Source organism: Botryllus schlosseri, chromosome 15, assembly GCF_051294905.1.
Source record: "Botryllus schlosseri isolate E-star chromosome 15, Bs_hap1, whole genome shotgun sequence".
NCBI classification, from domain to species: domain Eukaryota; kingdom Metazoa; phylum Chordata; class Ascidiacea; order Stolidobranchia; family Styelidae; genus Botryllus; species Botryllus schlosseri.
The window spans coordinates 23,393,598-23,407,010 of NC_137250.1; the positions used below are offsets into that span (position 1 = coordinate 23,393,598).

General features: G+C 41.5%; 1 protein-coding gene across 1 annotated transcript; it reads left to right on the top strand.

The window, feature by feature from the left end:
- The first annotated feature begins 795 nt into the window (after nucleotides 1-795).
- LOC145457861 (vasorin-like) lies at nucleotides 796-11,536 on the top strand. The gene is made up of 8 exons (XM_080336153.1): nucleotides 796-1,694; nucleotides 1,922-2,063; nucleotides 2,428-2,660; nucleotides 3,654-3,766; nucleotides 4,862-5,101; nucleotides 7,099-7,209; nucleotides 8,339-8,485; nucleotides 9,466-11,536. Exons 1-8 carry the CDS (start codon nucleotides 1,356-1,358, stop codon nucleotides 10,931-10,933), a joined length of 2,793 nt encoding a protein of 930 aa, XP_080192279.1. The 5' UTR covers nucleotides 796-1,355; the 3' UTR covers nucleotides 10,934-11,536.
- The last annotated feature ends 1,877 nt before the right edge of the window (nucleotides 11,537-13,413 follow it).

Genomic DNA, 13,413 nt, shown 5'->3' on the forward strand with positions numbered 1-13,413 from the left:
AGAGACTATGCAAAACAAATTTGACTCAATTCCAACTAGTAAAAGTGGAGTTATTTGAGTTTTTCGCTGATAATCCTCGGATTATTCACCAATCAAGGATAATCCGAAAAATATCAACGAAAAACTCCAATAACTCCGCTTCTATTTTTAAATTAAAAATTTTAATTGGATCTGCCGAGCCCTATACTTGTTAGAATTGAACCAAATTTGGTGTGCAGCGTTTTTTAGAGTAACCTGACAATTTAATGACTGACCGACTGGAATCCGGAATAAACAGTTATTTTTTAACAGCCCTACTGTACAGTGTAGGCTACAGTACATGTCAATAGAAATAGCGTCTGCTGCTTCCGCGAAATATCTCCCACCGCATAGCGCGATGATTGATCGGAAAAATCGTAATATAGACACCACCGATATTACTCCTACATTCGCCAACGCAATATGCAAGCTGAGTTAGCAAGGTTTTTGTTTAGTTTTTCATATTATATTAGATTAGAATTAGAATTGTAGCTACACCCTTTTACCAAATTAGATTAGAATTAGAATTACTGAATTCGCGAAAACTTTGAAATTGAAAGTTCATCCTCATAAGCACGAGAATGGCAAATATCTGTACAGCAAGCTTGGCTCGTTTCGCACTATACAGTTTACCTGAAGCATTTTCAGAAAAACCAGAAATTTAATTCGATATAAAATGAGAACATAGGAACATTTCCCAAGATTAGAATTATAGCAAAGAAACATCAAAAACTAAATTAGAATTATATATTGCAGTAATTTCGCTATTAGCATAATTAGTTGTCAAAATCTGCGTGCAAGTTCGCCATTCAAAATAATCGACGCACACCCGTGATGATATTTAGTCTTTATGTCCCTATTCCGGAGGGAGGGTGATATCCAGACAGAATAAGGGCAGCAGAATTTTGAAGTTTCTATCCCACTGTTCATTTTTAAGAGACTTTTGGAGGCACAGAACTTCAATGTACAATTGAATAGTGTATTTTTGAGATAAACCCGAATCTTTTCGGCTGGCACGCGTCAGGGGTAATCGTCAGCAACTAGCAGTTCATTATGTGAAATTCCTTCGCGATATTATAGTAAGCCTGTTCGAATGTGGTCACTGGTCACGTATTCGTCTGAGTCTGTTCAAAAAAGCGTAGCGACGGTGACAGAAATGAAATGTAGTATTTCTGAGTTTCGAGGCCTCTCTGAAAATCTCTAAAGCGCACAGAATGCTTCACTGACCGTTATACGTTTTATCTCACTCAGGAAACGCGCCGCTACGTCTAGTACATGAGGCGTAACATAAATAGTCTCGTTGGCATCTTTTATCATCCGTTCACCAAGTGAAGGAAATGGAAATATATTTCACACCAATTGCAACTGTGACTTCTAAAAGAAAGTGGAGCTGCAAACGGAGGCTGGCCTCTTCAGCGATTTACCACGGAAACACTATTTCAAAGACTTCCTTTTTACGGACGGTTGTGATGCTGGCAGTTCTGTTGGTCGATGTCAATGCTAGCAAACATACGGGCTGTCCCGCTATATGTTCGTGTAACAAGGAAAACGTTGCTTTTTGTAACAACAAGGGATTGAATATCACACCCATCGGTTTCGATTCTTCCGTGGAAAGACTGTACCTCTTCAACAATAACATTTCCAGCATACTGCCTGCGACTTTCGCGTCGACTAAGGTAAGGCGATCGCTGGATATTCAAAATGCGCAACTAGAACTAGAACTACTCACATTTCAAAATTCGCAACTAGAGATGGAACTTGAACTACTCACTTTTCAAAATCCGCAACTAGAACTAGAATTGGTAGTTTGGAGACAGGTTTATTCTTAATCGCAACACGTGGAGTATTGTTTTTCGTCGCGTATACGCCCGCATTCTTTAGTTATTTCAATGTTCTGTTTTAGAATTTAAAAGTTCTGGACATATCTGGCAACCGCTTGTCAGACGTCGCTCTGTGGGACGGCATCTTTTCCAAACTCGAACTGCTGGAGAACCTGGTTTTGCAGAATAACAGGATCACAAGGATAAATAGAGGGATGTTCTCAGGTTTGTGTGATATTGTCTGCGGTGGTTACAGTAAGTTAGCAACGTTAGACTTTTAGGAGTACTCAAGATTATATTTTTCTACTTGCACTACTTAAGCGACAGGTTATGTTTCTTTGACTACTTCCACTTGAACGTTTTCAGTTTTTAGACACAAATAGTCTTAGCATACTTACTTTTTACGCTCATGTATATTGTATACCTCTACTTCTACTTGTGCTCAAGTATAAATTTACTATGCTACTTCAACTTGAGTGAGAACTACTTTGACCACCTCTTGATTTTTTATCTGGTGTCTTTTTGAAGTATGTTTTCATCCAATTTTATTTATAAACCCAGAAGATGTTCAATGATTAATTTCTGACAGGACTCAGCAAATTGGCTCGTCTTTACCTTCACGAAAACCGAATCGAAACCATCGACTCAGAAGCGTTCGACTCCTTACCGAATTTGATCGAACTAAAGCTTCGAAGCAACAGAATCAGCCGATTCCCGAAGCTCCGCCATAACCCGAATCTACTTCTTCTCGATCTGGGCGACAACAGGCTGACCGCACTCAGAGACATGGCCTTCGCTACGGTTAACGTGGAACAACTCATGGTAAGAGTGGCGCGAGTGTATCTCGTACAATGTGAATACTTCCACTTCATGACCTTGTTCTACCGACCATAGTTAGACAACTAGAAAACTTGCAGCTTTTCCAAATTGGATGAGGATCGGAATTATAGTTGCACCCGTACACTGTTTTTTGCAAAATATATAAGAATGAGGAATACTGAATGTATAAAAACTTGGAAATTGAATTTTGAATTAGGAATAAATTAAGGGCGCCTTATTCGTAGCGAGAAAAGTGTGCATTCTCACCCGTTTACACCCGGTCGTGTTACACGAAACCAGAACCTATGTCATACTTACACCACGGTATAAATCGGGCACAACATTTGAATCCAAATGACGCTTGCACGTTGCATATATCCTCTTTTCCTGTTTTCTCAATAAAAGCAAACTGTCCTTCGAGGACGCCCAATGTCGTCCTCCTCTTTTGCTTTCAACGAGACTTTTTGTCGATTAAACATCGTAGACTAAAGAAAAGAGTCAACCCCACACAATCTACCTGTGGGCACCGGGGTTTTCCTGCCTTTTCATGATCTGTTGACTAAGAAAAAGATCATGTCTCCCGCGAACCGAATCATCTGTTTTCAATTTCCTGTTTTTACGTCTGTTATTGTAACATTTCTGCCTCGAACCACCAAACTTAACGCCCAGAAAATAATGTCCTCTTTCTGGGTTCTCAAAATAAGGTATAGGCGTAAGTAAATGCAACAAAAATCAAGTCCAGTCCATGTCAAGTCGGAGTCCATTGCCATAAGCACGAGGATGACAAATGTCGGTCCATCAAGCTGGGCTTATTTCACACCATACTGTTCTCCTGTGGCATTTCCTGAAAAACCAGACATTAGATTAAAATTATTATGAGAGCATGGAAAACTTTGACACATTAGATCAGAATTAGATTATACGCGCATTTATTTCTAGTTATCTATTTCACCGGTATGTCTACGGCATGTGAACATTATTTCTGTCTCACTGCAGCTGCAAAACAACAAGCTAACGGACATTAGGACGTCAGTTTTCGACGACACAAGCCATCTCAGACATCTCGATATAAGCAACAACAGACTCACGGTCGTGCCCAAAGTCATCAAGTAAGTTCCGCTTACTCGGGCTGTACACGTATCATATATTATATACAATGTTCGTTTTAATAGTCACTGACGATCACCTCTGACGAGTGTCTGCCGAGAATATTCGAGCTCATTTCAATATCAATATATTAATCAATTGTATATTGAAGTTCTGTACCTCCAAGAGTATCTTCAAACTTACTTCATCTTTGTTCGGCCAGCATTAGTACGTCATGCCCTATTTCAAGAAACGGGGAGTCACATTTTAAATCCTTTGCCCAAAATGGATTGAAAATCTCGATAACCGAGCTGTCAATTTTAATACCCCGCGTAACTCACCGGGTAAATACTGGATAAGCAAGATAAAGGGTGGTGTAGCATGACGTCAGGGTGTGAGTGATTGTCGCGGCGTTGGGCCTGGCTCGATTCGACCCCCCTTTTGTGCGAGACTAATGTGGTGTGACCAATCGCGCGTTTTGTTTGAGAAGGGAACGCCTGACCTCGCGTTGTACCGGATTTAATTGGTTTTAAATGCGTCTAGAATCTGATTTACTGCGTATTTTGGCACATAGCTAGTTAGCTACTATTGAGAGATAAATGGCGGGCGGAGATAATCGCAACAGTGCACGCATTAGCGAATTAGATTGATCGAACCTACGTAACAACTAAGGTTCGAAAACTCGATAATTTTCACCTTTCCGAAATTCGGTAGAATTAGAGTTATAGCTACACAGTATTTTTCCAAATTTGACTAGAACTAGAATTACTAAATTTGCAAAAAACGTTGACGTTGAATCAAATTCAGTTCATATCAAATCATAGCCCCTTTTCATAATAAGGAATATACCATACGCCTATACTGCGCTCCTGCGCTCCTGCGCTCCTCCTTGAATTCTGATTTCTGAATTAAAAATACAACAAAATCAAGTTATGTTCATATTGCATTACAGGCAAAACCTGAAATTTGATTAGAACACATTACGCATTCTCAAATTTGACTAAAACTAAATTACCGGCATGTTATTCTAATTAGTCTAATGAAACAACTAGAACTATCTAATTTTCCAAGTCGGGTTGGTGATGACAATTAACATTGTCAAACTGATTTCCATTCAGATCTCTCACCAGCCTCAAGAATCTCAACCTGTCTCTCAATAAAATGGAGGAGAGGACAATCCCTGCAGACACTTTCACGAACTTGATATCACTCAAGTACCTCTACCTGAGGGGCATGGGGCTAAAGACCCTTCCCGGTGGGATCATACCGCGCAACGACGTGATATTGAACACTCTGGATTTGACTGAGAACGAATGGGGGTGCGGATGCGGAATGAGGTGGTTGCCGGCCTACATGAGGTAAGGCTAGTCCGGTTTATGACAAACTTTGCTGTGTCTGTACATTGTACAATTATTCATTAATCTATGAATTGTACAAGTATAGTTGGTAAGGTTGCATCCTGAGTTTATCTTTTTACCCGCAAAGCCTGATCGTAGTGTATGAGAGTGTAGTGAGCAATGAGCATGGTGTTCCGCTATCATCATCGGCGCTTATGACTAAACAAAGTGCTATAATGCGGCGGCGCAGATCCGCCGACGTTTCATTAATATCCAGACTGTCAGCAGGAAGCTTTGAGAAAAGCCAGCTCGTTGATAAACGGTGTGACTTAATACTGGCGAGCTGTTTATGACGGAATAATCGGCGATGAGCACGGTCGTCTGATAGCACTTGAACTTTAATCCTTCGTATTAGCTCGCAGCGAAAATCAATCAAGTTTCACCACTTCAACATTTTCAAACGATATTATCCATTTATTGCGTGAATCAAGTATTTATATTCGCCTACTCATTCCCGTTTGTCCTTAGTTGTGCGTATCAGGCCTATCTAATCTATTTTGAAAAAAAAACTATAGCTATCATACTAGTTCTAATGGAATTCAGAAAAGCTGAACGTTTTCTAGTTGTGCAGATCTCGATTTGATTCAATTCACCGATAAACTAAAGGCGATTATGCCTTGTAACGACACAGCATGGTAACTATTGAAACTAACACTTTGTGGGTCAATTCGTCAATAAGCGCAATACAAACACCTCGACAGACAAAATCTATGCTGATTAAAATCATAAATCAAATCGGATACGTCATCTTATAAAGCCAGTTTTCTTTTATGACGTCAGATAGTGTTAGCTAGATGTAAACAAGCGATCACCATTTGTTGGCGACCGCATCTGAACTCAACATGAGCATAAAGATAACTCTATATCTAGATCTGTGAATGTGAGCGGGTGCCGGTAACAAACCGCGATATTTGTATGTATAATTACAGTGTGTGGTGTCACGGGAAGTTTGAATTGTAGATAAAAGACGCCGCCAGTTTATGCCCAGTCGAAGCGATTCTCTTTTCGAGCAACTAGTCCGACGCAGATGATATTTTTGTGAGGGAGAAAACACCATAATATAAGTTGTGGTAAATACTGAGGATATACGACAGACTCAGACAGTTAGATAATTCTAGCTGTTTAATTAGACTAATTAGAGCGATATCACTGTAATATAATTATAATCTAACTTGTGAAATATTTTTACGCTCTCATTTTAATTCTAATCTAAGATCTGGTTTTCCTGAAAACGCTACATGAGAACTGTACAGTACGAAACCAGCCAAGCTTGGTGTACACTGCACACAGTGTACAGAGATTTGTCGTTGGCATGCTTATGAGAACGACCTCTGATTTGATATGAACTGGACTTGATTTTTGTTTCATTTCTTTTGAATTCACAATATAATTCAATTTCCGAGTTTATGCAAATTCAGTAATCATAATAATAATCTAGTTTCAAAAAAATGTGTAACTATCATTCTAATCCTATTCCAACTTGGAAAACCGAAAATTTTCCAAGTTTTCCAACATCCATTCACACTATCCCTAGTAAATACCAACGCGCGCGCTTCCGAGTTATTGAAAACGCATCATCAGTCCGGGTCCGAAAATACTACTCATCACGTGACGTCACAAAGGCGCACCGCTGTGAGCGAAAGTCGACAGATCACTTTTCCCGGGTAGACTCGCCGCGGCTTGTGGCCGAAACTCTCATTACACCTCGACAAGGCGATTATTGCCATGCGGCCAAGCTCTAATCACACTTGAAGGTTAGCCTGCCTGGCGCCTTGATAGCTTAATTGTTACTCAGAAGCGTGAAGTTTAGAGTTAATTGCATCCATCAAAGCCATGTTGCCACCGGGATGATTTAGATATTAGATCGAGCTCAGTTATCATAGAATGAAATAGAGACAATTTCCCGACAATTCAGTGCGAGCCGTTTCATTTACTTTGCCGCTATTCGCCCGTTTCAGGAGATTCGAAGCGGCTTTGACTTCTCCGAGCGATGTGGTTTGTACACCGTCGTCGAAATTGCCCGGCAGAAAAATCATAAAGCTATCCGAAAGCGATTTTCAGTGTTCCAGGTAAAGCTCGTGTTTTGTTCAATTTTCACTGTTTAAAATCGAAGCCTAGCATTCTAATTTAGTTGAAGGTAATCTTGGATGTACAGAACTTCAATACACAGTGAATGTTCTTTTCAACTATCTACTAGCTGCTGACGAATATAAGGCCTACCCCTGACGAGTGTTAACTGAAATTATCCGGGTTTATTTCGACATGGATATATTAAATTATACTATAGAACTAGACTATACAATCCTCGAAAAATATATTCAGTTACCTTGATACGGGGTCTATTTCACGCGGTTCCTATGACGATTTTACTCGTCAACGTGGCGCAAATTTCTCGTAACGCTACTTTCTAATAAATGAGTGATTTTACCGCATAAAAGAACTGTTCGAGTAGAAGTGGTCTAAATACGTAGCCACTCGAGTACGTAGTGCAAGCAGGCAAAACCTGAAGCTTCTACTCAGCAATTGATTTAAAAAAAACTAGGTCTAGCTAGAATACTCATTTTTTACTTACATGGATTTGAAAATTTTCTTGAAGGTACAGAACTTCAATATTCAATTGAGTAAGATATTGATATTGAAATAAACCCGAATAATTTCGGCTGACACTCGCCAGGTGTAATTGTCAGCAACTAGTAGGGAATTCAAAAGAACATTGTGTATCAACAGATAGCGGGAAGATAGCGTAGTGGCTAGTGGTATAGTCGGAGGTTTATTTGGGCTCCTCTTCCCCCGCCGTCGCCGGAAAAAGCCCAGAAAAAGACCCGACGAAAGAGAGCACTCACTAGGAATGGAAAGAACTAGAAAGGGCCGCGGCTTCACAAAGATCAATATCGAAAAGAATTGTGACGGCGGGCACTCTGGGCCTAGGTGGATGTCAGTATGAAGACTGCAACTGCGCGTCGTACGGCATCCTCCTATCTGCTCAGTGCATCGCATTGTGTCTTATCACATTGTACATTGTGTGTGTCTTGTTCAGATGAAAATATAACTCAACGATCATTACGATTATTATTATCAACAATCGCATCACGAAATATCACGACACCGGCATGAAATTCAGTATAACTACTATGTTACTCGATTGCCAACATGCGGCCATAAAGCTTTTGGTTAATATTCGTCTCCATCTCGTTACAGAGAAGAGCTGGAGGTTCAGAACGCACGTACGACCGCCGCGCCTGTCACTACGTCTGGCGGACACAAATCTTTCATCGATCCCTGCGACGTATACCCCTGCGGACACGGCGGTACTTGCCATGTGGTGAATAACAGACCAAGATGCCGGTGAGTAAGCGCTAACGATAATTCACATGCATACTTGGACAAATAGATAATTCTAGTTGTATATCAAGACTAATTAGAGCGAAATGCTGGTAATCTAAGTCTGATATAGTTCGCGAAATTTTTCTGTGTGCATATTTAATTCTAATCTAATTTCCGGTGTTCCTGAAAAGGCTACAGGAGAACTGTTGAGTGCGAAACAAGCTAAGCTTAGTCCACAGACATTTTTCATTCTCATGCCTATGATTTACCGGGATGAGCTTGGTTTGTGTTGTATTTCTTTCTACTTTTGGAGTTGATTCGATTTCCCACACCCAATAGCAACCTAACTGAGATATCTATCGAAATCTCAGGACCTATCATCTGGTATGCATTACCACAACATATCCGTGAATTGCCTTGTATAGATAGACTATAGAAACAAATGTAACTTTTTGATGCGGGTGTGATCAGACTAGTTGATCCTCAAGGTCGTATCGATCATTCCTATCTGATACCGAATACTGTGCAATGTGCATGCATAATTTCTGTACCACCATCATTGCCGTCTGTCTGTTATGTATTTTGGTTGGATGAAAATAAAGACACAGACTCTCTCTCTCTCTCTCTCTCCAACTGCCGGTGACGTCATATTTGACGATACGATTGTTGATATTCAATACTATTTCCGATTCACTACTAGTTGCTGACGATTACTCCTGATGAGTGTCAGCCGAAAATATTCAGGTTTATTCCAATATGAATAATTGAATATATACTATTCAATTGTATATTGATGTTCTGTACTGCCAAGAAGCTCTTCAATTCAATAGTTCCAAATCTAATGCTAATCTAATTTGGAAAAGCGGAAAATTTTCTAGTTGTCTAATTCTGTTCATATGACGATTTACCAGAATACACTTCGTCGGTTGATAAATGTTTCATTGTAATGGATGTTGTTCTATACCACGAAATATTTATATGAGAATTTTCCTTTGTTGCAGTTGCAGAAAAGGTTGGTCGGGCCCGGTTTGCTTCAAATCCTTACTCACGACAACGTCAACGGGAGCCACAACAACCACACGGACAACCCGACGCGTCGATCACCAGACACCGGGGCGACATACACTTTTGATCAATCCAGACTCCATCGCCGCGACTGAGGTCGAAATATTCATTCCAATAACGAACAAGCAACTACTGCTCACGATTAACGAGATAGGACAGACGAGTTCTCCGAATGAGTTCAGCATCGTACCAGAGTCTCATTTGTTCACAGTGCAGCATTTACAGCCGGGAAGATCCTACAATGTCTGTATTCATTCACCGATTTACGGCGGCCGCACTAGCAGACGCTCTCTGGAGACGAGAGGAGACACGCTGTGTGGAAACGTGACAACAAAAGGCACAAGAATCACAAACACAGCTACTTCGCAACAAGAGATAACAGTCGTGCCGAGTCCGAAAGTAACCACAAAGAAAGTGGAGACCTCGGAAAAGAAACAAACTACAAGGGGCGCCCTATTATCAGAACCGGGATTCGACCAACATTTGCACGCAGTCGAAGCAAATCCGCACACTGTTGCTACGGAAACCGACGCGTTTAACATGCTTTACCCCGCAATAGCCGCAGGAATCGGCGCTGTGATCGTAATCATTGTGATCGTGATGCTTTGCATTTGTAGAAGACAGAAACGTCTGCTCAAACTGAAGAAAGGTTCTAACGCAGACTACACTCCCGGGGCGGTTGCTGATAATCATAATGATGTTGAATTGGCGACTGTAGTCCACCATCATCATCACAACCATTACAACGCAGGTTCGCTGGAAGAGAACAAACCGTTTTCGAAAAGCAGCGAAAATTCACCATCGTCCACGATCAGCGGTAGCAACGCTTCCAGCAATCACAAATCAAAAGCAAGTCCCAGTAAGACGAACAACAATCACTCAAAAAGCAGTCGATCGAGCAGCAGGAGCAGCGGCGTGTCTCAACCCGACACGAGACAGTCGAGTATTCAGCCTTATGTCCCCTCGTCACAAAATCAGATTCAGAATTACGACCAACAGAATGCTATTCCCAGCGGATACGGCGGCTATCGTGGGCACGAGTCCCAACCAGAACCTAAGAGACAACCACACCGTCAACTATCGCAAAGACCGCAAAGCCAGCATCCTACCGACACTCAACCGTTATTCACTGGGAATAACACATACTACGCAGCGAACGACAGTCATTTATATCCCATGATGAACGCCCCGTCTTATAACCTTCCTTCATCGTTCGCACAGACTTCCCATTCCATATTCCAGCCTATTCAGAGCCCGAACGTTTTGGGGACGTCTCCTGGCGATTCCGCTGCGTCTCACAGACTCACAAACTCACACGGAATGCCCCCTCCCATGGCGTGTCTGAGTAGGAATCTGATGATGGATAACATGCCGATGTATCACGAAGCGGTGCAGATGGTGTGACCATAGTGTTCTAAGAACGCTGTGGTGTGATGTCATGCCAATTGTGTGACGAGATCCGCGCCGTTGTCGGTGAACGCGAGACGAGGAGCCCCAGGCCCCGGAGAAATCGATGATTGCCATTGAAATGCACACAATGTCTCAGCACCGATAATTAGCGTTAATGGTCAGCTGCCCGAGAAACCGCTGAACATATCGCTTCCGTCGCTCGCGATCCAGCTTTTTATATTAATGGGGCGCAACTGTTTCTTGAATTACTGTGACACGGGTGCACAAATATACTCGATATTCCTTGCGATCTTTCGGATCCATGTTTAGACACTTTGCGCACTGCTCTCCGTAAAAGAGGTCACAATAAAAAGGGGTTGCAAGTGATGCGCGGCTAGAATCGGAGTTCATTGTGTTGATAGAGACTGTGAATGCCCCTGATTCTGTTTCTCTATGTCGACCGAATTCAAAACTTCCAATCTTGACCGATGGATGTGTTTAGCCTATTTGCAAATTGTTTACGTTTCTGCCGAATATTGATGAAAATCTACTGTGGTATCTAAAATTTTATATTTTGAATCTGCTTTCTAACTGCAGAAATATATTTCAATCTCTGGATGTATTTCGATGAAATATGCGGCTGGACAGGAAAGCATTTGGGCACATTCATATTCAGATGTCTTGTGAGTCTTGTGAGCGATTTATGTTGATCGTGTCGTTTCTCAAGATATATATAACCAGAGAACATAGCTGCTCTTGCTCGTGGATTCATGCAAGATTTCTAATCGGTCGACTTTTCAGTGCATTTTATGCATTTTATGCAATGATTCCTGCCTCTCATGCTATGGACAGTGTCCTTCTGTCAGTACGGACTGTGGAGTCAGAGTCACAGAAATTTTGTATCATCCTTCAGAGAGTCGGCTTAGGAGTCGGAAGGGGAGAACAAAATTGACTAAAGTAGGAATCGGAACTTGGTAAAATTATCGAATGTTAACATTCGATGCACTCACCCATGTGCTGCCGCCCCTGGCTCTCGCTTAGAATGCCCCCCCCCCCCTAAGTAGACCGCAGCAAATTTCTACATAGATTCATGTTCAAGCAATCTTTTCAATGAATATTATTACAAACAATATAACGCGTCTCAGCCTCACCGTCCCAACGTTGTTAAGGCCAAAAATAATAAACACAAGAAATAACGAACGAATGTATTTATGTCAATCTGTCAATCGGACAATTATCACCAACTTAAATAGTTCCTAGGACCGGTTTACCTTCACAGCTATCTAGGTCTGAGCGCTGTACTAAATCGTGACCCAGAGTCAGGACCGCAACAGCACTTCGTCAGCCCCCCCCTCAAAACGTTGGTCTTGGGCCTCCCATAGGGTGATAAACCGGACTTCTGGGGTGTCCATTTGGAGAGTAAGCTTTTCTCGACTAACCGCGCAAAGCGCGAAATTTTTTATATCTCATGATTGAATCGGTCAATATGATCGAGAATTTCATAGATATTGCTATGAATTTTTATCCTTTCTCTGCTCACGTAATCAGATTTACCGGTGGAGCGGAGTGAGGTGTGTTTGAAAAGTTAGGACCACTGAATAATAATTAAATATCTTCGGGCGTATACCTGTTGGCAGGAACGAAACAGCACTTCGTCAGGCCCCGCAAAAAACTAGGGTCTTGGGCTCCCATAGGGTGATAAACCGACCATCCCCCCATCATGCTGTTCGCTTTTACCACGAAATTAGTTGTACTATATAGTGAGCACGCGCGAAAATGTTCAATAATTCATAATCAAATCGGCCAATAAGATCGGGAACTGCATATATATTGCTATCAATTTCTTGTCCTCTCTGCTCGCGTTATCAGATTTACCGGTAGAGCTGAGTGAGGTGTCTTGGAAACTGTAAGGCCCGTAAATAATAGGCTAATTAAACATCTTCAGGCGGACGGACCCGTTGGTATGACTTCGTTACATGATGTTATTTCGTGACCTCCGCTATATCAAAAAATATATAATCGCATAAATGTACTAAACTAAAAGACGCACACGATTTCAAATTGGTATTTCTTCACTGGCATATAATATTTCCCTGCGAGATGGTATTTGTCTTGTGAGGTTCAGATTGCTAAGACAGGAACATTCGGCGTCAGTCATTTAGGCGCCTATGGACAATTAAACATATATACGTATCAGCATAAGCGCAGTTCTCTTCGGCCAAGGCTTTCTCGCTGCTGATCATTCTGGCACATTTCTTGGAGTTGCATGTTACATGGCCTAAAACTTTATATCTTGGTGCGTCGTGGCGCGGTAATGGCCAACGCTGATATGCCCATTTCTATAAATCTTGCGTATTTTTTCTTGGGTGAAGAGTACCCAATAATTAGGATATTCGACAAGTTGAAAGCTGCATAAATTTTCAAGAAATACTTTATAATTTATGCTAATTCACGAAATAATTTTGGGCCCCTTCGAGCTCGCCCCCCCCCAATTG

Coding starts and splice junctions, on each gene's coding strand:
- LOC145457861 (XM_080336153.1), top strand. CDS start 1,356: ATGGAAATATATTTCACACCAATTGCAACTGTGACTTCTAAAAGAAAG. Junction 2,064..2,427: donor AAATAGAGGGATGTTCTCAG/GTTTGTGTGATA, acceptor AATTTCTGACAG/GACTCAGCAAATTGGCTCGT. Junction 7,210..8,338: donor AGCGATTTTCAGTGTTCCAG/GTAAAGCTCGTG, acceptor ATCTCGTTACAG/AGAAGAGCTGGAGGTTCAGA.